Source organism: Pristis pectinata, chromosome 1 (genome assembly GCF_009764475.1).
Source record: "Pristis pectinata isolate sPriPec2 chromosome 1, sPriPec2.1.pri, whole genome shotgun sequence".
Lineage (NCBI taxonomy): Eukaryota > Metazoa > Chordata > Chondrichthyes > Rhinopristiformes > Pristidae > Pristis > Pristis pectinata.
In genome coordinates this window covers 74041838-74069717 of record NC_067405.1, presented here as the reverse complement: position 1 = coordinate 74069717, position 27880 = coordinate 74041838, and the positions used below count along the sequence as shown (strand labels likewise).

At 45.5% G+C, this 27880-nt stretch overlaps 1 protein-coding gene across 1 annotated transcript in view; it reads right to left on the bottom strand.

Annotated features, from left to right (window-relative positions):
- LOC127575412 (Krueppel-like factor 7) overlaps positions 1-23979 on the bottom strand; it is a 64228-nt gene extending 40249 nt beyond the window's left edge. The window contains exon 1 of the mRNA XM_052025266.1: positions 23417-23979. Within this exon, the coding sequence (XP_051881226.1) occupies positions 23417-23518 (102 nt within the window). The 5' untranslated portion in view covers positions 23519-23979. The remainder of the gene's footprint in view (positions 1-23416) is intronic.
- Positions 23980-27880: the final 3901 nt, after the last annotated feature.

Here is a 27880-nt window from a genome sequence, read left to right as displayed (position 1 = left end):
CCTCTTCATTGGTTTTCCCACCAGCATCAAAGCCCCATATAATTCCTGCAAAACCTCCCAACTCAAAGGGTTCAGGAAAGACAGCGAAAGAGTCAGAGGAGGAGGGGAAGTGGGAGGGGGAGAGAGAGTCAGAGAATAGAGGGGGGCGAGAGAGACCGGGGGGGCGAGAGAGTAGACAGAGTCAGAGAGAGAGAGGAGAGTCAGGGAGCAAATACAGAATCAACAAGGTCTTTGGCGCATAGCAGTGAATTGAAAGCTCCAGGGCAGTGGGATAAAGTGAGCCCATTGTTCCTGTCACATCTAATATCGGACAGGCAGGCAGTGCCCTGCAGTAACCACAACTCTGCAGGGTGCAGGCAGTTCAAAGACAACCCGACAACCAGTTTGGCACTTGGATCCTGGCACTGATGAACATAACCTTCAGGGGAAGGGGTGGCTGGTGCAGGGAGAGGGTCCAGGATCGGAGTGCAGGAATACTGGGGACAGATATCCGAGAACCTGGCACACAGCCTGCCATCTGCTTCTAGAAGTACAATGCTCTCCCCCAGCCGGATGCAGTGTTGCAACTCACCCCACCCTACCCCTCCCCAGATTGAACACAGATTGTCCAAGAAGGCCCCTCTCCACCTATCGTAGCCCGGGTACTGCACGTCTGTGGGAGGTACCGGGGCTGGCGTTTGCTTCTGCACTGAAGCCCTGTATCACATCATGCCCCGGACCACTGGGGACTAACAGAAGTAAAACAAAAATCTACAGATGCCACAAACCCGAAACAAAAAAATGCCACAAAATACTCAGAAGGTTCAGGCAGTGCCCAAGGAGAGAGAAGCAGAGCTAGTGTTTCCAATGAAGGGTCAATTACTTGAAATATTGACTCTTGCTCTCTCCACAGATGCTGCCTGACCAGCTGAGTACTCCCAGCAGTGTCTGCTGCTGTCACCGGAGACAAGCTGGGTTGATCGATTCCCGTTCTTGGTCAATAGCTCTGATCCCAAGAAGACTCAGGTAGACTGGATATTTGTTCACCTTGTACCTGTATAACACTGGGGTACAGTACTGGTGGGGATGAGTCTGCAAGCTGGGTTGATCGATTCCCGTTCTTGGTCAATAGCTCTGATCCCAAGAAGACTCAGGTAGACTGGATATTTGTTCACCTTGTACCTGTATAACACTGGGGTACAGTACTGGTGGGATGGGTCTGTCACTGTATAACACTGGGGTACAGCACTGGTGGGGATGGGTCTGTCACTGTATAACACTGGGGTACAGTACTGGTGGGGATGGGTCTGTCACTGTATAACACTGGGGTACAGCACTGGTGGGGATGGGTCTGTCACTGTATAACACTGGGGTACAGCACTGGTGGGGATGGGTCTGTCACTGTATAACACTGGGGTACAGTACTGGTGGGGATGGGTCTGTCACTGTATAACACTGGGGTACAGTACTGGTGGGGATGGGTCTGTCACTGTATAACTGGGGTACAGTACTGGTGGGGATGGGTCTGTCACTGTATTACACTGGGGTACAGTACTGGTGGGGATGGGTCTGTCACTGTATTACACTGGGGTACAGTACTGGTGGGGATGGGTCTGTCACTGTATAACACTGGGGTACAGCACTGGTGGGGATGGGTCTGTCACTGTATTACACTGGGGTACAGTACTGGTGGGGATGGATCTGTCACTGTATTACACTGGGGTACAGTATTGGTGGTGATGGGTCTATCACTGTATAACAATGGGGTACAGTGCTGGTGGGGACAGGTCTGTCACTGTGTAACACTGGGGTACAGTATTGGTGGGGACGGGTCTGTCACTGCATAACACCCAGGGTACAGTACTGGTGGGGACCAGTCTACTTATGTCAATCTATACCCCTCCTGCTACTGTAGAGGCTACATCCTTGCTGCAGACCAAGTTGGGGGGGGGGGGGAGGCAGTGGGGTTGTTTTCAGGTGTCCCAATATATGCATGGTCCTGTCTCGCCATTGCTCAGAGCTGGTGAGCTGTGGGCTGCCTCGAGTAACTTCAGTGCTGGCAGCCAGGTAGAGACAAGCTGCCAGCAACACTGACACTTTGAAACTGGACACAGTGCTGGAGGTGTGACAGCTGCATGTGTGCCAGTATCAGTTTCCACCCTGCTCTCATCAGCTCTCCAACCAGTTTCACCCACTCGCAGCCAGGGCCTTCATCCCGGTTCCACCCGATGTTGTAATGATGAGGCGTACCTCAGCAAAAGTAAATAGACTGAAGGCAAAAGGCGGAGTACTCAGACGAAACTCATGCGGTCATAGGGAGAACGTGCAATCAACACACCGACAGCACCCAAGGTCAGGATCGAACCTGGGTCACTGGAGCTGTGAGGCAGCAGTTCGACTCTGTATCCCCTCTCATCTCTGTCCAGATTCACCAACACATTTTTTGTTTGAGACCGAGACCCCTGACTCCAGGCACCCAGCCAGGGGAAACATCAAGTCCCTTAAGACTTTTGTACGTTTCCAATCATCTCTCATTCTTCTAAATCCAAGGCAATAGAGGTCTTGTCTGCTTAACCGCTCATCATAAAGAAAGGTATAATCATGCCATGGTCCTATACAATTGGGACAAGTACTCTTGTACTCAAATCCTATTAAAGTAAAAGGTCAGTAGACCATTTTCCTGCCCAATTTATGGATTACCTTCATGACAACTTTCAGTGTTCGGACACCACCGTTCAGATGTTCGGGCACCACCATCCCTCTGAACACCAACACCACCTCACTTCTGGCTTGAACCCACGACTTTCTCACTCAGGTACAAGAGTGTTCCCCCTCTGAGTAATGGTTCGCACGGATTTTGACATTCCCTGTTACGGGGAGTGCGAAAGATGCTCCCTGAGCCTGGAAATCCCCCAGGAGTGCCCAGGCACTCAGCCAACGGATGAGCCACTGGTTGGCACCATTGGGAACCTCTGCCAGGGCAGTGATTATAAAGATAAAAGAGAAATGCTTGAACTACCCAGAACCACCAAGAGGAGGCCAAAGCAAACTGAATGTCCCGTCACACCACACACATCTCAATCACATCCCAATGCACGAGTGACTCCCATCACAGAAACTCAAGCAAAGATTTCTAATTAAGTACTTGCCACAGGTCAGGCCATCCTTGGTTAGTTAAGGGGAAAACATGGACCTTTATTTAAACCAAACAGTTCTTAAAGGGAGATTTATGCCTTGTCCTTTTAAGGGACAATACAGAAATCCCACTGGAGTTTCACAGTCGGGTGAATCCATTGCTGATTAATTCTCAAAACAAACAATCATTTAAACTCTGGGCAGCACGAGGAGCACAAGAGGTTTTAAGACCCAACACCTTAAAACGAGATGGGAGGACAGCTCCTTTAATGAAAACAGATTCGTATTCACAAATGACAATTACACGTTTAAATCTCTCGTGTCAGCACCCATCACTTCAAGCCAAGCAGAACCCTCTGCCACCTCTCTGATAGAGACGAGGCCTTGTTATTTGAGAGTTTGGAGCCCCTGGTGTTGTTTACTTCTGAAGTAGCATGTGCTTAATCCAGTCTGAACCGATTCTCACAGTCATCACTCAAGCGTACAGGGATGTGTATACACGTCTCACAAACACATGCGTGACTGTGTTGTGACAATCACGTGCACTTCATAAACACCTCAGCTGACTGGAAAACAGAAGGCAGAGCAGGAAGCTGTTTTGATCTTATTAATTAAGAAAAGGTTAACATTATATAATTAATAATGGGAAAGAAGTGTGTTTGATTTGCGCAATGCCTTCCATAATCTCGTGACTGCGTCAAGCACCTACAGCTGTGCACTGGGTGCATTTTTAATGAAGACAGCACAGTGGCCAAAACTGCAGACACCAACTCCCCCACATACTAAGGTGATAACGACCAATATCTGTTCTCAGCACATTAGTCAAGTGAGAGGGGTTGGCCAGGAGATGGAAAGATGTCACTGTTCTTCAGAATGTCAAAGTCCCAAGGGGTGACCACAGGACAGAGTCTAACCTTTCCTCTGAAAGAGAGCACCTCAGACTGTGCAGCACTCCTTCAGTACAGCACTGCATGTTAGCCAAGCTATTTTCCTCAGTTTCCTGGTGAGAGCCCTGAACCCATAGCAGATCTTCACTAAAAGGGCAGTGGAATTACGAAACTCCCCCCTCCCAAGCAAACCTACTGAGGCTATATAAATCTACAAAACAGTAAATAAATACTGGCTGCATAAGGTTTTTAAAGGTTGTCAAATGAAGACAGAAAAGCATCAGGACAACCAACTACAGCAGAGTGAGTCAGTGCACTGAATGACTTACCCAACTTTATTGTACCACCTTCTGTTCCTTCCATATTCCAATGCTACAGTAACAGACCTGCACTCACCAATACTGTAGCCATTATAAAGTGACCAACTAGCAATCTCCAGTTGTACAGTGACCGAAAGGCACTACTGCACCCATTATACAGTAACGGACTTGCACTCACCAATACTGTAGCCATTATAAAGTGACAGACACAGAGTCTCCAATGCAGAACCAATTCAGGCAATACTGCACCTGTTATACAGTGACAGACCCTCACTCTATTGTACTGAAGCTGTTATACGGAGACAGTTCCACTCTCTCCAACACTGCACCACTATAAAGGTGACAGACCCAGACTTGACAATACAGCACCCGTTATATGGTGACAGACACACACATGCTTAAGTACATTACTTGTTATACAGTGGCCAACCTGCATTCTCCATGCTGAACTTGCTATAGAATGACAGACACCCACTCTCCAATTGACAGATCCAATCTCCAATACTGCACCAGTTATCAGTGACAGACCCACACTCTCCAATACTGCACATGGAACCCAGAGAGGGACCTGCACCGTCCAATGCAGCACCTGTCATACATTGACAGACCCGCACGCTAATACTGAACCAGTTACCAGTGACAGATGTGCACTCTCCAATACTGCACTGTTGTACGGTGTCAGACAGTCTTTCCGATATGGCACCCGTTCTAAGTGACAGACAACAATTCTACAATACTGCAGCCATTATAGTGTCAGATCCGCACTCGCAAATACTGCACACATTATACAGTGACAGACCCACAGTATCCAATACAGTACTCATTATATAACCATGGATCCACACTTTCCAATACAAACCCCGTTATTCAGTAACAGACACATACTCTCACAATCAAACTCTTACACTCTACAATGCAGCACCCGTTACAGACACACTCTCTCTGATACTGCACCTGTTACAAAGTGACAGATACACACTTTCCAATACAGAACCATTATACAGAGACTAACCTGCCTTCTTCTGCACAGGACCTGTTATGCAGTAATAGACAAGCAACCTCCAATACTGTATCCAATTTAAAGGGACCAACAAATACTCTCCAAAGCTGCACCCGTTATAGTGACAGACCTGCACTCTCTAATACTGAAGCTGTTACACTGTGACAAACCAGCACTCAATACTGTACACGTTCCAGAGCAACAGACATGTACTCCTAATACAGCACCCATTATTCTATGGCAGATACACACTCTCCAATACTGAACCCACTATTCAGTAACAGATATGTTCTCAAATACTATACCCATTATAGAGCATATGTTCTAGAGTGACAGACCCACACTCTCCGACACTGCACCTGTAATATAGTGACAGACCCGCATTCTCCGACACTGCACCTGTCATTACAGTGACAGACCCGCACTCTCCGACACTGCACCTGTAATACAGTGACAGACCCGCACTCTCCGACACTGCACCCATTGTAAATTGACAGATCCGCACTCACCAATTCTGCTGCCATAATACAGATAGAGTCCAGCAGTCTCCAAAACAGTACCCATTATACAGTGAGCAAACCCCACTCTCCTATGCTGCACCCATTAAACAGCTGTATTCTCCAATGCAGTGACAGATTCAGCTTCAGTGTCACTACTGTACCCGTTATATTGATAGACATGGACTCTCCACTACTGCAACCAGACCTGCTCTCTCCAAAAGTGCACCCATTATACAGTCATGGACCCAAACCCACCAATAGTTCAACCATTTGTCAGTGATAGGCACACATTCTCCAATCCACTATCCAATTCTGCAGTGGTTATACAGTGACAAACTCGTTCTTTGCAATACTGCACCTGTTACACAGTGACATGCCTGTATTCTCCAATATTGTCACCATTATACAATGACAGACCAGCACTTTCCAACAGTGCACAGTGATATACTGGACTCTCCAATACTGAAACTGTTATACATTAACAGACACATGCTCTCCAATAGAGGATCCATTAAACAGTGACAGGCCCGCTTTCTCCAATACTGCACCCGTTTACACTGACAACTAGATTCCCCAACTACTGCATCCATTATAGAGTGACAGACACGTACTGTGCAATACCAAACCCGTTATACAGTGACAGGAACGCACTATTCATACTGTACCTGTTACAAAGTGATAAAAAGCACTCTCAAATACTCTACCTGTTATAAAGTCACAAACCACTCTATCTAGTTCTGAACCTGAAATACAGAGATAGACCCTCACTCTCCAACACTGCACCTGTTATATAACAGACCAGCATTCTCCATCACTGCACCCATAGTACAGAGAAAGACGCACAGTCTCCAACACTGCACCCATTATTCAGTGACAGACCTGGAGTCTCTAATCCTATACTCATTACAAAGTGAGACTCACAACACTCGAATACTGTACCCATTATACAATGACAGACCCATATTCTCCAGTATAGCACCCATTATACTGTGGCAGTCCTGTGCTCTTCAATACTACACTTGTAAGAGAGTGACAGACCTACACTCACCAATACTGCACCCATAACAGAGAGAAAACAGCATTCTCCAATACTGTACCCATTACACAGTGACAAACCTGTAACCTCCTATACTGTACCCATTATATAGTGACAAAGCTGGACTTTCCAATACTGTACAAGTTATGCAGTAACAGACACGCACTCTCCAACAATGCACTTGTTATACAGTGACAGACGCATTCTCCAATGTAGCACTCATTCTAGAGCAACAGACCACACCTTCCAAGATTGCAGTGACAAACCCACATTCACCAATACTGTACCCATTATACAATGACAGACACTCTCCAATACTGTACCCATTATACAATGACAGACACACTCTCCAGATACAGCGACAGACCAGCACTCTCCAATACTGCACTCATTATATAGTGACTGTTCTTTCACTTTCCAATACTGCATGTTATACAGTGACAGACCAGTGCTCTCTAATACTGTACCCATAACACAGGAAAAAAAATTCTCCAGTACTGTACCCATTATCCAGTGAGAGACATGTACTCTCCAATACCACACCTGTTAAACAATGGCAAAGCTACAGTTTCCAACATTGCATGTTATACAGTGACAGCCATACAATTTCCAATACTGCAGCTGTTATACATGCACTCTCCCTACTGTAGTCATTATACAGTGGAAAAACTGCATACTCCAGTACTGCATCTGTTATAGAGAGACGCATCTGGAGTCTTCACTACAGCACCTGTTATTCTGTGACAGACTTGCACCCACCAATGCACTACTTGTTATACGGTGACAGACCCGCACTCTCTAATGTAGCACCCATAATACAGAGGGCGAACCAGACTCTCCAATACTGCACCCATTATGTAGACAGACAACATGCTGTGAAACTGTACCTATATTTCAGTGACAGTCCTGCACTCTCCAATACTGTATCAATTATGCAATGGCAGATCCACACTCCCATATTGCACCCATTATATAGTGATAGATGTGCCTTCATCAATAACGTACCCGTTATACAATGATAGACCCACACTCCCCAATAACTACATTCATTATACAATGACAGAACCACACTCTCCAGCACTGCACCAGTCATGGTGACCATTCTGCACTGTCTAATCCTGCACCCATTATTCAGTGGCAGACCCGTTCTCTCCAATACCACACCCGTTATACAGCGACAGTCCCCAAACTCTCCAACAATGCACTCGCTATACAATGACAGAGCCATTCTTTCAAATATTGCAACTGTTATACAGTGACAGATGTGCACACTCCAGTGCTGCCACTGTTGTACAGCAAGAGACCTACACACTCCAATACAGCAACAAACACAGCACGCTATAGTACTCAATCTGTTATACTGTGACAGACCACTCTCTCCAATACTGTACCCATTATACAGTGACAGACTTGGACATCACTCCCTTTCATCCCCCCTCCTCCACCCACCCACCTACCTTCCCCCTCTCACCTGGACTCACCTATCACCTGCCAGCCTGTGCTCCTCCCCCTCCCCCAACCTTCTTATTCCGGCTTCTGCCCTCTTCCTTTCCAGTCCTGATGAAGGGTCTCGGCCCAAAATGTCAACTGTTTATTTCCCTCCATAGATGCTGCCTGACCTGCTGAGTTCCTCCAGCTCTTTGTGTGTGTATTGCTCTTCAATAATGCATTTGTTATGCAGTGATAGACCTGATATCTGTATTACTGCACCCATTAAACAGTGACAGACCTGCACTCTCCTAAACTGCCCTGGAATACACAGACAGATCCACACTCTCCAATTCTGTACACCTCATTCAGTGTCAGACACACATTCCCCAATACTGCACTTGTTATACAGTGACAGACAGGCTGTCTCCAATACTGTACCTTTTATACAGTGACAGATCTGCTTTCCACAATACTGCACCTGTTGTACAGCAACAGACCAACACTCTCCTGTACAGCACCCCTTATACAGTGACAGACCCTCAGTCACAAATACTGCACGTTGCAAGAGTGACATTCCCGACTCAGCAACACTGCATGTTATAATAGTGATGGGTCTGTACTCTCCAATACTGCACATGATAAAGTGATAGACCCACACTCTCCAACACTGCAATCATTTGTCAGTAACAGACATGTATTCCCCCATACTACACCCGTAATACAGCCACAGAATGTGCTCTCCAATACTGCACCCATTATACAATAACATACATGCCTTCTCCAATTCTGCACCCTGGTTTACAGTGACAAACCTGCTCTGTCCAATACTACACCCGTTACGCAGTGACAGACCCATTATCTCCAATTATGCAAGTTATGCTGTAACAGAATCGACCTCCCCAATACTGCACACGTGAAGCTGTGGAAAAACCTACACTCACCAATACTGCAATCATTTCCTGTGGCAGCCCTGTACTGTGCCATACTGTACACTTTACACATTGACAGAACCGCTCACTCCAATACTGCACCTACAATTCAGTGACAGACTCACTCTCTCTAATACCACACCCATTATGCAGAGACAGACCCACACTTTCCAGTACCACACCCATTATACAGTAACAGACCACTACTCTCCATACTGAACCCATAATACATTGACAGACTGAACCTCTGCAATACTGCACCCATGATACTGTGACAGACCCACACTCACCAACTCTGCGTTCACTACACAACAGACCCAACCTCGCCAACACTTGACACATTTTGTCAGTGACAGACAAGTGCACTCCAAAACTGCACCCATTATACAGTGACAGACACACACCTGTAGTCTCCAATACTGAACCCTTTACCACTCAATCCAATACTTCACCTACGATTCAGTGACAGGCCCACACTCAGCAATACTGCACCTGTTATACAGTGACAGACATGTACTCTCCAATACTGCACCCAGAAATTCAGTACCATACACGCCACTCCAATACTGCACCCACTATACAGTGACAGACCCACTCTCTCCAATTATGTAGTGGTTAGTTCGCAACAGATCTGCACTCCCCAGTATTGCAACCATTTCCAATGGTAGACCCGTACTCCCCCATACTGAATACATTATATATTGACAGAACCACTCACTCCAATAATGCACCCAGGATCCAGTGACGAACCTACACTCTCCAATAATGTACCTGTTATACAGTGACCGATATACGCTCCCCAATACAGCAGCTGTTATACAGTGACAGACCAGTGCCCTCCAATACTGCACGTTATACCATGACAGACTAGCTCACTCCAATTCTGCAGACTCCAATACTGTGCCTGTTATACAGTATCAAACATGTACTGCACCCATTATAGTGACAGACCCAGTCTCCAATATTTCACCCATTTTGTCAGTGACAGACATGTACTTCCCAACTCTGCAGCCATTATACAGTGCCAGATACGTATTCTCCCATACATTAATTGACAGACCTGCTCACTCCAATACTGCACCCGTTGCACAGTGAATGACATGCCCCCTCCAAAACAGCACCCATGAGATAAAGTGACCATCCAGCATTCTGCAATACTGCATCAGTTATATAAAGTGACAGACCCCACTCTCCAGTAGTGCACTCATACAGTAACAGACCCAACCTCTCTAAATACTTCCCCCATTATTCCATGACAGACACGCACTCTTCAATATTGTGCCTATTATACAGCAACAGACCTGCTCTCTCCAATACTGCACCTGTTATACAGTGACAGACCTGTATTATCCAATTCTGCACCCATTATATACAGGGACAGGTCCACACTCTAATACTGTGCACATTATAAAGTAACAGGCCTACTCTGTCCAATACTGCAGCAGTTATACAACAACAGAACCACACTTGCCAATACTGCTCCCGTGATTCAGTGACAGTGCCATAGTCTTAAATACATCACCCATGCACTGACTGACCCGAACACCCCGACACTGCACTCCTATACACGACTGACCCGACCTCTCCAATTCTTCACCCATTTTGCCAGTAACAGACACATACTTCCCAAATGCTGCACCCATTATACAGTGACAGACTCTCACTCTCCAAATTCTGCACCTTTTGTACAGTTACAGACCCATACTCTCCCAGAATGTACCCATTATGCATTGAGAGACCTACTCACTCCATTACCATACCCACACTTCAGTGACAGACACTCACTCTCCAATACTGCACCTGTAAAATACAGTGATAGTACTGCACTCTCCAGTATACAGTCACAGACCCAAACTTACCAATACTTCACCCATGTCAGTGATAGACACGTACTCCCAATACTGCACCCATTATAATACAGCGACCGTCCTGCATTCTCCAGTACTGCACCCATTATACAGTGATGGACCTGAACTTACCAATACTGCACCTATTATACAGTGATAGACCTGACCTTTCTAATATTACACTCATAATTCAGTAACAGACCCGCACTCTCCAGTATTACACCCATTATACTTGGGCAGACCCGCACTCTCCAATAATGCACCAGTTATACAGTGACAGTCCCGACCTCTCCAATACTTTACCCATTTGTCAGTGACAGGCACAACCTCTCCGATTCTGCACCCATTATGTACAGTGACAGACCTGCTATCTCCAATACTGCAGGTGTTATAGCGATGGACCAGTGCTCACCAATACTGTACACGTTGTACAGTGACAGACCTGCACTCTCCAATACTGCGCGCATTATACAACGTCATAACCACATTCTCCAATCCTGACCTCCACTGCTTTCTGTGCGGAGTTTGCCAGAACTCATGAGCTTCCTTTAGCTCCTCCGGTCCTCCGAAGATGTGGCAGGAAACGAGCAGGTTAACTGACCACTGCAAATGATCCTTTGTGTGTAGACAGATTCTGGGATGGTGCAGAGTTGATGAGAATGTGGGGAGAATAAAGAAAATGGGATTAGTGTAGGAGTGGTGTAAGTGGGTGATTCATGGTTGATGGGCTGAAGGGCCTGTTTCCGTGCTGCATGACTTGTCCTCATGGAGTCAGAGTCACAATAGTAAGGTTTGTGATAGGGCAGTGACCAGTGGAGATGATCGATTAGTGGTGGTGCCGACTGAGAGAGAGTGTTCCTGAGACTGACGTCAATAGGAAGAAACAAGTGATATCCGAAATACCAGAAGAGGAAAGAGAAAAGATACAGAATGCCAGGAATGTGAGGTTACAAGACTGGGATGGCATACTAGGTTGTTGAATCTGGAAGGCTGTAACATACCAGGTTGGAAGGAGAGGTGTTGTTCCAAGGGTGGCTCAGGGCTTTGTTAAAGCAATGTAAAGCAAACCACTTTGTTAAAGTAGGAGTGGGATGGAGAACGAAAGTGGCAGGAAACGGGAAGGTCAGGGTCATCCTCGCTGATTGACGAAGACGTTCCTTCATCCGCAGGGGACTGCACTGTTAGCGCCAGATGTCGGACACTGGATTGGTCGAAATGCAAGTGAATCGCTGCTTCACGTGGATGGAGTGAGTGGGTCCCTGGAGGTCAAAGGGCAGCTGCTGTACCCCTGTGAGGCCACGAGAAGGAAATTATAATGGTGGGATGCAAGAGCGGACCATGGATATGCAAAGGGAACGGTCCCTTCAGAACTGCTGAAAGGAGAGGCGAGGGGAACAAGTGTCCAGCTTCTGGTTATAAAATTGGGGGTGCAGTCATTTAAACCTGAGGTGCGTAGCAACAGCTTTTTGCAGAGGTGGTCAGTCTCTGGAATTCTCTATCCCAGAGGGTTGTGGGTTCCAGAGAATTGGGGGTACATTAAGAGAAAGTAGATAAATTTTTGAAAGATCAGAGAATGGTGGGCTTTTGGGAACTGGCACAGAGTAGGAGGTGGGGCCTGGGGCAGACCCGCAATGGTCACACTGAATGGCAGGTCAGGCTTGAGGGGCTGAATGGTCCACAGCTCATATGTTCTTGCTTTCTACTGTGGTGGCATCATGTTGGAGATGCAACACCTGCCCTTTTACCTCCTTCCCACTGTTCTGGGACCCAAACACTTCTTCCAATCTACTGTACTGCATCTGGTGCTCACAATGCTCCTCTACTATACTGGGGAATGCAATAGTTTGCAGAACACTTCCGTTCAGTTCGCGTGGGCCCAGTGGACTTCCAGCTGCTTGTTACTTTAATGATCCACCCATAGTGACCTCCCTATACTCAGTCTCCTTCACTGTTCAGCATGAGGAACAGCACCTCGTCCTCCAACTGGATGCAATTCTCAACACCGAGTTCCACAATTTCAGATAGTCAGTCATCCCAGTCTTGTCATAGAGTCATACAGCACAGGATCAGGCCACTCAGCCCATTACATCAATGCCAAGCACTGTACTCATCTATACTAACCCCATTTGGACACATTGGGCCTGTAGCCTTGTGTCTTGGCAATTCCCTCTTAAATATTGCGATTGTATCTGCCCCTACTACCTCCTCTGGTTAGCGCGTTCCAGATTCCAATCACTCTGCGCGTAACACTTTCCCCTCAAATCCCCTTTAAAACTCCTTCCTCTCACCGGAAACTTATGCCCTCTTATTTCAGACACCCTCGCCATGGGAAAAAGATTGTTATCTACCATATCTAGGCCTCTCATAATTTTACACACCTCTATCAGGTCACCCCTCAGCCTCCTTCACTCCAGGGAAAACAAACCCAGCCTCGCAATCCAGGCAACAACCTGGTGAATCTCCTCTGCACCCTCTCCGGCACAATCACATCCTTCCTGTGGGGCGGTGACCAGAACTGCACGCCATACTCCAAGTGGAGCTTAACCAATGTTTTGTAAAGTTGGAACATAACATCCCAACTCTTACGTTTCATGCCCGACCCATGAAGTCAAGCACACCATATGTCATCTTCACCACCCTACCTACCAGCATTGAGATTTTCAGAGTACCCCAAGATCGCTATGTTCTTCAACACTCTTTAGGGCCCTATCATTTACGGTGTAGATCCTATCTCTATTTGACTTTCCAAAGTGCATTACCTTACTCTTGTCAGGATTAAATTCAATCTGCCAATGCTCCACCCAACTCCCCAGTTGATTTATATTCTGATGTGGCCTTAGACACCTTCTATTTCCAGAATTCAGTTCTTTTCTCTCTGGGATTTCAGATGCCATTGATTTCCTCTATCTACACCACCCCAGAAATAATTCCACCATCCCCTTTCAGCTTCACCCCAGCCTAGACATTTCCTTTGGTTCTCCCCAGCCCTTGACTCTTTCTCTGCAAATCATAGCTTGCCTCATTTCTAATCTTCACCAGTTCCGATGGAAGGTCATCGACCTGAACCACTGACTCTGTTTCTCTCTCCACTGTTGCTGCCTGACCTGGCGAGTATTACCAGCATTCTGTGCAGTGATAAGTCCTTGAGAAATAAGCTCATGATAAGAGAACGTTTGGTTGCCCTAAACCACAGTGTAATAATCCAATATTAAACTTTAAGAGAACAAGAAAGATAATCACAAACCAAGGTTTCTATCTGGGGAAACAGTTTGAGGGAGTGGTGAAAGGGGGCAGGAATTGACCATAAGCTATTTGATAAAATTACAACCAAGGGACATGTCTAGTTATCAAGACCTGTATCCCTTAAAGGGTGGGAGCTGTGTGTGTGAGAGTGTGCATGAGATTGTAACCTTGGTGCAACCACATTAATGAAAGCAAGAGGTGGGATGAAACTAAAAGGTAAGATTGGGAGATATCGCACACATTAGGTTAGCTAAGTACATTGCAAAAGAATTGGTAAGATTTGCAAAAGGGAATGACAGAAGGAACTTGCAAACAGTATTAAGAACAACACAGAAGGATTTTGTAAGCACATTAATAGGTGGCACGGTGGTGCAGCTGGCAGTACTGCTGCATCACAACTTGGGCATCCCAGGTTCAATCCCGACCTCCAATGCTGCGTGCAGTCTCCCTGTGACTGCGAGGGTTTCCCCTGGGTGCACAGTGGCTCAACTAATAAAGCCGCTGCCTCACAGCTCCAGCGACCTGGGTTCAATCCCGGTGCTGTCTGTGTGGAGTTTGCACGCTCCCCCTGTGACTGCATGGCTTTCTTCCACATGCTGCAGTTTCCTCCTACGTCCCAACAACATGTGGTATGGTAGATAAATTACCTCTAGAATGCAGGTGAGTAGTCAAATCTAAGAGCGAGTTGATGGGAATGTGAGAGAGAATAGTTATAGGGAAATGCGGAGGAATGGGATTGATGGGAATGTTCTGAGAACCAGTGTAGAATCGATGGCCTTGCTCTTTGTATAAGGAAATACGAGACATACCAGGAAGAGTGTAGCTAAGTGTATTGTGGGTCCCCAAATGACAGACAGAGGTGAACATGTAATTGGTAACCTGGATATGTCACATTTGCTAAGGAGCTAGTGCTCCACACACTAAAGTATGGCAGTAAAGTATCAGAGATACAAAGGAAAAAAATAAATCAAGGGGAGGAATTAATTGGATTCAATAGATTAGAAAAGATAATTGAGAAGCTAACCACATTAAATATAGACAATCTTCCTGGACATGACAGTTTCACCCCTAGGGCTTTTTTCAAATAGTGAGAAATTGTTGATGCTTTATTCATGATGTGCCAATCATTCTCAATTCAGGAATCATCCCCCTAGTTTGCAGTAATACAAATGTCACTTCAATATTCAAGGAGAGTAGAGAGAAACTAGGAAATATAGACCCATTAGTCTAACAATCAGTTGCAAAGAAGTTAGTTGAATCTGTTATTAGGGGCAGACCGACAAATCAGAGCAAGCCAGAGGCAGTAAAAAGGGCAGTAACAAACGTGGCAGATCTGGTTTAATAATATATGTTATTTAATTGGTAATTAGTTTATTATAGTTACATGTACTGAGGTACAGTGAAAACCTTGTTTTGCATGCCACCCATACAAATCATTTCATCACATCAGTGAATTGAGTTAGTACAAGGGAAAAACAATAACAGAATGCAGAATATAGTGTTACAGTCACAGAGAAAGTGCAGTTAGATAATAAGGTGCAACGTCACAAAGAGGTATATCATGAGGTTAAGAGTCCATCTTATCGTACAAGCGGTCTGTTCAATAGTCTTATAACAGCGGGATAGAAGCTGTCCTTGAGCCTGGTGATACGCACTTTCAGGCTTTTCTATCTTCTGCCCAATGGGAGAGGGAGAAGAGAGAATGTCCGGGGTGGGAAGGGTATTTGATTATGTCGGCTTTCAAAAGTCATTTGACGAAGTTCCACAGAAAGATGTTGTTTACAAAGGGGCAGCACAGTGGAACAGCTAGTAGAGCTACTGTCCCAAAATGCCAGTGACCTGGGTTCGAACCCAGTACTCTCTGTGTGGAGTTTGCACGTTCTCCCTGTGACCACGTGGGTTTCCTCCAGATGCTCCAGCTTCCTCCTACATCTCAGAGACGTGTGGGTTAGTAGGTTAACTGGCCAGTTTTATTGCTCCTAGTATAGGTAGAATATAGAAGAAGTTGCTGGGAATGTGGGGAGAATAAATAGGATTAGTGCAAATAGGGGCTTGACTATCGGCATGAACTCATGGCTAAAGGGCCTGGTTCTGAGCTGCATGTCTTGATGGCAAAAACTAAGGGAAGGGAATTTGAGGATTGGATACACAATTACTTTGGAGGCAAGAAAGAAGTAGGCATAATGACTTGGAGCAATACACAAAAAGTGCTGGAGGAACTCAGCAGGTCAGGCAGCATCCATGGAGGGAAATAAACAATCGACGTTTCGGGCCGAGACCCTCCATCAGGACTCAGTGTAGGGTCTCAGCCTGAAATGTCGACTGTTTAGTTCCCTCCATGGATGCTGCCTGACCTGCTGAGTTCCTCCAGCACCTTTTGTGTATTGCTCCAGATACTGTACATCCAGCATCAGCAGAATTTCTTGTCTCTCAGGCATAATGACTTTATACTCACATTGGTGGAGTGTGACCTGTGGATCCCCAGAGATCAATCTTGAGCCTTATGTTTTACTTTCTGCTGTATATTTGCGAGCGACTTGAATGATGGAGCAGAGTGCCATACGTCAAAGTTTGCTTCTTACAGAATGTTAGGGGACACAGTGAAAAATGTGGATGGAAGCAGAAAGTTGCAAACAGGCATCGACAGATTAAGTGAGTGGGCAAAACCGTGCAAATACAGAGCTCCCTCTGGCACAGATGAGATCGGTCACTAATGGAATGGTAGCTTTCTGTCTCAGTGGCGCTGGAATGCAAAGAGGTGGACAGTGTGTTACAGCTGTGCAAGGTCTGGCTAGACCACATGTAGAGCATGAAAGCTGCAGATTCTGGAAATCCAAACTAGAAGCAGAAAATGCTGGAAACACCCAGCAGGTCAGGCAGCATCTGTGCAGGGAGAAATAGAGTCAACATTTCAGGTGGAGACCCTTCAACAGAACTGGGAAAGAGAGAAAACAATAAGTGCATGATGTGCACCACATCTCAGGAAGGATATACTGACATAGATGAATTAAACTGCCACTAAAAGGGGTTAAATTAGGAGAACGAGTTGCAGAGCCCAGGCTAGGTGCAATATGATGGTTGAGGTGCTTGACAGGAAGACAGACTCTATTCCCTTTGGTGGGGTGGTCCAGAGCGAGGGGACAGAGCCAGGACCACCAGAGGGAATGGCAGGAAGCACATTTACCCCCACAAGGCACTGAAGAAAAAACCTGCAACCCTCTCCCCCAAAACCTACTGCTTGATTGAACACTTCAGACCAGTGTTTGATAAGACTTATTTAGGTTACAGCATCACAGCAGTTTTCTTCCAAATCTACAAGTTAATTCAATGGCAGGGCAGATTGGAGAGGTTGAGTGATTTACTCTTATTTGTAGTGCAGCTCAGAGGTACACAGTGCTGTACCCAACTGTGAGAGATCTGCTGCATTGTGGCTAGACCCGCTCTACAGAAGGTATGCCCACACTGAGTATAATTGTTCTGTTAGCATTTTTTCCCTAGTTGATGTGAGTACAGAATAAAAAAAAACATCCAGCTACTGTTCAACACTGTTGGAATCTAACTGACAGCTCAGCACTCAATACCTTGTTGAGCTGCACTCTCATCTAGTTCAGGGTCCACAGAGATTAAAGCATTAAAAGCATCCATTTTTAAATAGCGCTTTCCACACAGCCAATCACACGCAAAGAAAAACAAGATTCACATTGGGACTTGGCACACAGCCCAACATACGATCACCCACTTCAGCTGTCGCTATGTGGGAGCACTTTTCTCTCACTCTTGTCCAAGTCAGTGGTTCATGGGTTCAATTCCCACTCCAGCTTTGGGTACTCAAAATGTATTATGAGGGTAGAGGTTCTGTTGGAGAAGGTAAATCAAGCTCAATGTTAGCTCAGGAAACAGCACCTCGCCTTCTATTAAGGTACGTTGCAACCCTCGGTACTCAATACCAAATTCAACAAGTTCAGATAATCTGCCTTTCCAGCTTGTGTCAGAACTAGCCATCCAGTGACAATTTCCAACATCCTCTTATTTCAGATTCCCAGCATTTACTGTGTTCTCCATCTCACAATTTCTCTCTAACTTCCTTCATTCAGCCCCTCTGTGTACACCTCTGACAGACAGATCAGTTATGATTAGCAGGCATTCATCACCTCTCCTAGACAGCACCGACTGTGTCACCTGGACAACCCTGGTGCCCACCCTATCACACACATCCCTTCTGTTCCCTCCACCCCTTCCTCTCTCTGCAACTTAATACATGCTTACTTTCTCACTTCCCCAGATCTGATAAAGTGTCATCCATAAGACACCTTTACCCTGGTTCTCTCTCCACAGATGCTGCCTGATATACAGAGCATCTCTACCATTTTCTGTTTTTGTTTCAGGTCTTCATCATCTGCAGTGTTTTTGCTTTTCTTTTACATCAAGGCCTTTCATACTTCTGATGAGAAGTTAAATCAAGGCCTGAACTTTTGGATAGGCACAAATAACTCCACCACATTACTTCAAAGGAGAGTTGCTAAATGTTTTCCTTACATCTCGGTTAATATCTGTTTACCAAATAATATTAAAGTACACTAATCATTATCACCTTGCTGCTCATTGTAACTTGCCGTGTGTCAAATGGTTGCCTTGATTGCTACACATTACCAATGGCTACACTTTAACATTCTTCATTTGCTGGGGCACACCAAGGTGGTGCTGGGTGCTATGTAAATACAAGGATTTTTTTTAGAAACAGGATATCACTGGCCGACATTTAACCTTCAACCAACATCACTGCAATAGATTATCCTGTCAATGTCACCTGGTTGGCCAAGCAATTATTTTGACTGCCACATAACACCGCACAATCTCCTCACCAGCCCCAGAACTGGATGAGGGTGTGGGGCATGTATGAGGGAAGAGAAGATGCTTGCCAACTTAAACTCTGCACTGTGCCCAGCCAGTAAGATGCCAGGCTGCTGGCTTCCCACTCCCTACCACCACCCCGGGTTGCTCCTGATTTTACCCGTGTCGATCTAGAGGAGGCAGGATGAGCATTGAGATCACCATTTATGCCACCCAGCCTCACTGGCACAGACCAGGAATGAAATCATGTCACAGCTCGGACAGAGCACGGCAGGGGACGAAGAGGGGTATTGAATGGGTGAGGGCAGAAGGTAGCTGTTGACCCATCCATGCTCTCTGCGAAGGAGATCTCCACTCTCCCGCACTCCATCCACACCTCTGCCAAGGTTTTCTTTCCAAATGTGGATCCAACTCCCTGCAGCTGAACCCACTTCCACCAGCTGTGCATTCCAGATCAGGACTTGCAAGGAAAATATCCAACCTCCTTTCACATTTTGTTTAAACTAATGAGCTTTCTTCTGAAAATCACAAAAAGATAAATACCTAAATCTCTATTTGACTGACTGACTCGCTATCTCCTAGTTAAGCACAACACAGACAAAACAGCAAGAGCATACAGCCAAATGGCACTGGTCCAGCTCAGTGGCAGTTGTGGCTACACAAGTGCCAAAAATGTATTTAGTCCTTCAATTAGGTGACTGGCCCTATATGTATATTATGATTGGGATGGCTAATTAATGTTGTTACTGGGGAAGGTCGTCCTGTTACTGTACAAAGCTTGTTACAAACACACACCCCACAACAAAGGAATCATCGTGAGCTTCAGTGACGCTCCAGTGGATCTCAACAGGTTTCCCGGTGACCCTTTTAAGAGCAATCCACCAGTCCCCTCTCATCCAGGGATCCTCTGAGTGATTGCAGTTAAAGAGCCTTTAGGGAGCCCCTTCTCTCCCTCCCCATTTTCCAACACATTTAAACTTGGAACACCCACACCAAAGACTCGAGCACGAAATCTGGGCTGGCAGCCTAGCTCAGCGACGGGCTCCACTGACAGACCTCCCATCTTTCAGATCAGATATTAACCCATCTGCCTTCCTGTAAACACAAGAGTATTATGAGAAAGAGCAGGAGAAAGCTTCCTGATATCCAATATTTATCCTTCAACCAACATCACTAAATCAGATTAACTGGACAATGTCACATGGTTGGTTGTGGGAGCTTGCTGTGCATAAACCGGCAACTGCAGTCTCTAAATTACAACATCATCTACACTTCAAGGAGTACTTGTCTGACCTTAAAGCACTTTGGGAGGTTATGAAAGGAGTCAAGGAATTCAGACAGGGGTTACAGACTCAAACGACTGCAGCTTGAATATTACAGGTTAGCGTTGGCACTTGGAATTTACTTTCTGGGGCGTGCTTGAGGGACGATAAGCCACAGTTAATGGAACTGCTGCCTCAGAGCTCCAGTGACCCAGATGCTGTCTTAGTGGAGTTTGCTTGTTCTCCCTGTGACCGTGCGAGTTTCCTCCCACGTCCCATAGACGCGTGGATTGGTTAGTTGGCTGCTGTAAATTGCCTCTAGTGTGTGGGTGAGTGGAAGCATTGGGGGAGTGGATGGAAGTGAGGGGTTGGAAGTTGATGGGAATGTGGGGAGAAGAAAATGGGATTAGTGTACCTAATGGTCAGGGAAGACTAAGTGGGCTGAAAGGCCCATTTCCATGCTGTACGACTCTATGATCCACAAGTGGAATGGGCTTGTTGGGGATTGGAAGCAAAATGCTTTACAAGTTGGAGAACTGGAAAATATTTGGCTTCTCTGAAGGTCCTTTAGACAGCATCGCTCATTCTCGTGGGTTGAAAGGTCAAGTTCCAGTTGGTATTGCTAACAAACTGGTGAGGCAGTAGGCTCATTGAATCAGAGATTTGTTCAGCATATGATTTTCCATCAGCATGGTATGGGGCAGTAAAGGGACAGTGTATCGAGAGCAAGATGGGAAAGTAAAATAACATAGAGAGATAGAGAGAATCATTTTTCAGTGAGCATCTTTCCAAACCAACAATGGAAATTAGTAACTAATCACTGGACGAGCACAAGATCTGAACAGGGAAGGCCATTCAGCTCTAAGCCAATTTTCTGTTTTGGAACCTTGCAGCCTAATGGCATGAACATTGAATTCTCCCACTTTGAGTAATCCCCACCACCCCTCAACTATGCTTCTTTTCTTCCCTTTCCTAGCCTCTCTCTTTTTTTTCTACCCCCCTTTTCTTCTCTTACCTTTGACCCATCCGCCGGTGGATCTGCTCTTCCCCTCGTCCCCCGCGCCTGCCTCTGTCTGAGCTGCATCTACCTACCACCACTTTATGCCCACCCCACCTCCCCTCTTTTGTCCACCTACCACTGCTCTGCTTTTCCCTTCTATATATTGGGCTTCCCCTTTTCCTATCTTCAGTCCTGAAGAAGGGTCCTGACCCGAAACATTGACCGCCTGCTTTTCTCCACGGATGCTGCCTGGCCTGCTGAGTTCCTCCAGCGTCATCGTGTTTTTCAAGTCAATCTTACAAATCAGTCAGGTCTTGCTAATTCTTTATCTTAATTCCACTTACCCACTGTTTCTTCATGTTATTAAACCTAATAAAAATCAATCATATTCCAGGAAGCTCCAAGTGCTCCATTTTGGGAGAATAATCCCCAATTTTCAATACATTTATGTACTTCCTAATTTAATCTTGGAATGGCCTTTTCTAATCCTTTGGACTCTCCTATTAGAGGAAATACTCTCTCTCTCTATCCTACTCTTATTTATCACTTTAAGGACCTCAATTAGATCATCCCATTAGTTTTTGGAATATGTCTTGATAATTTAATCCTCTTTAAAGTTCAATCCAATCCACAAAATTAACACTGCATCCTTTTTTCCCCCAAATCTAAGCAATTAAAATTCATGGATTTACAACGGCAACCAATTGTCAAAACGGTGCGGAATATACCGACTTGCCAAAACTGTACATGCCACGAGGCTCCTTAAAAAATCAAAATGTCATATTTATTTCCTGCAAAATTGATTACGCGAGCCCTCAAACAAATTAATAGCAACATCCTGAAATAAACGTCCCTGTGACTCTAGGTGGCCCTGCCGTAGGACACTTCTAAAATGTTGCAACAACAATGATACCAGAAATTGGTTACAACACAGGCGAGAGATGCTGTGTAATACTGCTCTCAGAACTGGACAGGTAAAGCCCAGCGTAAAAGGACATCTTAGCAGCGCTAGAAGCCCCATTGTATAGCGCTGAGGATATAAATTACTTTGTAAATGGTTAGTAGCAAGAACCCCTTTTTAGTAATGTCTACCTGATAATTAAGCTTGCAGCACGCTTTTATTAGATAGAATCTTATTACATTAACCACCGGTAACTCGCATTTCATTAATCAACACTGTATTCTGTTGCCTCGGTCATTAACAAGTGAAGCAGAAAACGCTACAAATCCGTCACTTAATCAGGTATTGTTATTTTTTCACTGAGGTCAATAAGGCTGCTGTTGAATTCTTCCCTTTTTTAAAAAAAAATGACATGGAAACTCTGGTCAGTTACACCACTAAGTCAGATATAGAGGGAGAGACAGAGACCGAAAAAGAATGTCCCTGAATCAATGCAATGGAGTGGGGGTGCTTGAAATAACAATTAATTATAAAGAAATGAGTTTTTGACTAACTAGCTACAATGATTAAAATTGCTTTGTATAAGGGCAGCAAGGAAATCCCACAGGGTCACCTAAAAAGGCAAAATCATATGGGGAAGTACACTTCACAGATTTGAAATTAATGTGACAGAGAAACTGAGGGACATCTCTATTGTTTATTTTACCCCGTTGTCTGAAGCAGGGATGGAAACACATCGCATTTCTTCAAAGGGGAAAAAAAAAGCAAATGATCCCATTTTGCATTACTGTTGTTAAGCCAATGACTTATCTGTAATAAAATGCACTGGACTGCCAAAGTTGCATACGCATAACATTCAATTGATTTCCAAGCATAATTTGTGTTCTTAAATTAAAAACTGGGGTTGCTTTAAAACTCTACCACAAGAGAAAGGGTAAGCTTAATGACAATTGTATTTATTTTTTCATTTGGGGTGTCAGTAATATTTCCTCTCGTTCTCCAAAACGTAGACACATCACCTTATAAACTGAGCCTTGCCAGATGGCGCCCCCCGCCCCCCCCGGAGCCAGTGCAATAATATTTTAAAACATTCACCTGCTGCCAGTTTTCCTCTAAAGAAGGCTGCGAAGAGAAATAACCAGTGTCGTGGACAAGTTGCAGCTCCTGGAATATACTGTAATTCGCCAGAACATCCATGATGATGATGATGATGATGATGGAAAGATGGGAAGGGGGGGCTAGGGGGGGAAGAAAAAGGAAAAGGAAAGGGAAAGGGAAAGAGAAGGGGGGAGGGAGGGGGAAGGGAAAGAGAAGGGGGTGATTATTGATGACAATGAAGAGCAGATCGGATCCCTCTGCAATTAGCACCCAAAAGGCAGCCAGTCTTTGTTTATCCAAGCAATGCAAAGCAAACCTCTCTAAAAAGAAATAAATTGGAAAGTCAATGTCTTTGATTGCAATCCTTCTGCAGACTCCGACGCTAGCAGATCTTTGGACAAGAATGAACTCAGGGACATGTGATGTCCATGTATTTCCGCATTGGCGATGCTTCTCCTTTGCAATCCTTGCTTTAATTTTTTTTCCTCTCTCTCTTTCTCTGCCTCTTTAGCAGAACGCACCACTGGGTTGCAATGCAAAGGGGGAGACTAACAGGGAAAAAAAACTCAGTTAACACAGCCAGCTGAGAGTAGTACGCAGCGCCTGTCAATCAAAGCGGTGGCCTGCTCCGTAAAAGGGCAACGTGCGCTGATGTCACCGCCGACCAATGGGAGAGCCGTAGAGAGAGTGAGTCATCGCCTTCTCCCTCCCGGGGCGCAGCGGCGGTTCAAACGCGCCTGCTGATTGGCTGTCGGTGGGGCTCCCTACTCCCTTATTTGGTATTGCAAGGGAAGTTATTTTTAGAGCCCTATATAAAGGCTGCAACGGGGTTTGGAAGAGCCAGAGAGCGATGGTTAGTGTGTTGTAGGGATGTGTTGTCGTAACTTCTGCAACCTTGTCCCACAAACGTATTTTCTAAAATAAGAAGCTGTTGTAAGTAGGCAACAGGTCAGTCAGCATCTAAAAAAAGGAATGTAAATAAAGACACTGCGACCTTCTTTTAGTGGGGCTCCCGAACTCAGAGCAGGGGTGAGACACTTCAGTATCTACTAAAGTTGCATCACCGTTATTACTCCATCTGTACTGCTAGGCTGATGCTTCGGAATTTTTTGAGGGTGAGCTATTCCGGACGCCTGCTGCTAATTAAAACAACATTGAATTCCTCCTCCCCACGCACTAATCTGATCACATCGTTTATGAAAATAGAGTCATTATTTCATTGGGAGTCTTGGCCCAAAATGACAGAATTTGTAGGTTTTGTTTTTGACTGGAACCTTTTAGTTGCTTAGGCTAACAACATATTTGTGCTCCTCCTCCCCTAAGCATATGGTTATGCTATTGAACACCATTTATTCTCCCATGACCAGAAGATGCCCAATCCAGGTTTTGACAGGACCAGACCCCAAATGTGGACCAAGGAGCTGAATTCCTAAGGTTAGGTGAGAGCGACTGCCTAGATGTCAAGATATCATTTGATTGAGTGTGATATCAAGGCACATTGGTGAAACTGAAATCGTGGGCATCGAAAGAAAAATACTCCAATGGTTGGAGTTGGAGTTCAGGCAAAGGAAGGTGGTTGTGGTTGTTGGAGGTTATGTGTCCCAACCTCAGGAGCCCCTCAAGTCAGTGTCCAAGGCCCAACCATCTCCAGCTGCCCCATCAACAATCTTCTGTCCAGCATAAGGTCAGAAGAGGAACATTTGTGATTGCACAATGTTCAATTCCATTTCCATCTCCTTGACAAATAAAACAGTCAATGTCTGCATGCAGCAAGATCTAGACAGTATTCAAGCATCGGCTGATACATACCAAGTATTATCAGTGTCACAGAAGTGCCAGGCAATGACTACCTCCATCACGTGACAGTGTGATCACTGACCCTTGACATTCAAAGGCATCACCATTGATCAGTACCCCAGCATTAACACTGACCATCCCTTTGCCCCCACAGATGCTGCTTGACCCACTGAGTTCTTCCAGCAGTTTGATTGTTGCTCCACATTCCAGTCTTTTGTGTCTCCATTAATATTCTGGTGGTCACCATTGACCAAGAACTCAACTAGGCTAATTGGCCGGACCTGGATGAATATAGCTCTAACAGCTCTCAACAAGCTTCAAGTTGTCGAGGACCGTGCAGCCCATTTGACAGGCATCCAGTCAACCATCCTAAACATTCATTCCCTCCACCACCAGTGCACTGTGGCAACAGATGTACCATCTACGAAATGCACTGCAGTTACTCACCCAGGCTACTCTGGCAGGGCCTCCCAAAGCCACAAGTTCTACCACCAGGCAAGACAAAGGTAGCAGGCAGATGGGAACACCACCACCTGCAGGTTCCATTCTGAGTTGCACGCCATCCTGGCATGGAAATATATTGCTGGCCCTTCATTATTGCTGAATCTCAGTCATGGAAACCACTCCCTAACTGCACTGTGGGAGTACCTTTAAAGACTGAGAAACACGATGATGCTGGAGGAACTCAGCAGGCCAGGCAGCATTTGTGGAGAGAAGCAGGCGGTCCACGTTTCCGGTCAGGACCCTTCTTCAGGACCCTTTGTCGTCTTCTGTCCTCCACCAAAGCCTCCACATCCTTCCTGTAATGGGGTGACCAGAACACATAATATTCCAAGTGTGGCCTAACCCAAGTTTTATATGGCTGCGTATATAGTGACTTCCTCACTCTTACATTCAATGCCCCGACCAATGAAGGCAATCATGTCATACACCTTCTTTACCACCCTATCTACTTGCCTGGCCACTTTCAGGGAGCTATGGACTTGGATCCCTCTGCACCTGAATGCTGTTAAAGGTCTTGCCATTAACTGTTTACTTTGCCTTTACATCTGACCTCCAGAAGTGCAACACCTCACACTTGCCCAGATTAAACTCCATCTGCTATTTATCCACCCATATCTGTAAGTGATCTATACCCTGCTTATTAGAGGCTGGGCATCCTGCAGCAAGTGATTCACCTTATGATTCCCCAATAAGACAGCAGTCAGGAGTGTGCTGAAACACTCTCTACTTGCCTGGGTGAGTGCAGCTTCAACAATGCTCAAGGATCTGATCACCACCCAGGACAAAGCAGCCCACTTGACCATTATAACAAATTAAAAACCGACATAAAATTAACAAGTCAAACCAAACTATAGGACGTTGAATTGCAAGCAGGCAATAAATGTTCACCCATGTGTTCCCTTAGTGCTTGTCTTTCATGCACCTCTATCTGCAAGAACGTCCCAATAGCTGCAGCATGGTTGGGTGAAGGACTCTTAGTGGACCTTGGAAAACAGCACCGAGTGGCTCTGAGCTTTCACTGCAGTATTTAGACATTGGTTAACTTCTGGTATTGCAATAGGAACTGAGATGTCAGCCATCAGACAGTATATGATGGTTGGATCTGCAAGTGTGCCATTGGATTTGTCCCTATTTCCATGGGGGAAATGACGGAGAAGTTCTGTGCAAACCCCCTACAAGATCAGAGCTGGAGTCCTCTGTTCTCCTTGACTTTCCATGGAGCCTGCCAGAGCGTCAAGCGTTACATTGTGCAGAACTTTCAGCCTTCTCCAGGAGGCTGTACCATTAGTGCTTTCATGTCTGTTATCCTTTAAAGAGTAATTATATCGTGGTTCACGCAGTGAATGGTATGGAGAATTAGAGCCACGGTTTCATATCTCCTTCAAACTGTTGTTTAATTTATTCAATAATAAATTCAGCTTGGAACTCATAGGAATGTGAAAGGAACTTTAGCTATTTTATTTTACAAGCACATGTAAATCTCTGAATTATGTAATAATTTCTGAAATACAACCACCAAGCACATCATAACTAAACAACATCAGATCCCATTTAATAAGGAAGGATATAATAGGTTGGCACAGTGGGGCACCTGGTAGAGCCGCTGCCTCACAGCACCAGAGACCTGGGTTCAGTCCTGACCTCCGATGTTGTCTGTGTTGAGTTTGCTTGTTCTCCCTGTCACTATGCAGGTTTCCACCCACATCCCAAAGATGTGCAGATTGGTCGGTCAATTGGCCACTGTAAATTGCCCCTAGTGTGTAGGTGAGTGATGGAATCTGGAGGGAGTTGATAAGAATGTGAGGAGAATAAGAAAAAGGGATTAATGTAGGATTGGCGTAAATGGGCAGTTGACTGTCAGCATGGATTCAATGGGCTGAAAGGCCTGTTTCCATGCTGTATCTCTCTGACTTTATCTGGAGGTATGCACTGACCCTCTATAATTGTACACAGCACTTACGGAGACATATGCCATGATATAGAAGGATGATGCCAGAGGTGAAAGGTTACCAGGCTGGACCTCTATAGTCTAGAGAATAGATCAAGGAAGGGATAGATGGGGCAGCCATAGCAGTGTTATTTCTACTTGTTGGGTGACACAAACCAGCAGTTATAACTGTGCCATGTAAGTAAACTTAGAGAGTGGAACTTGCTACAGCA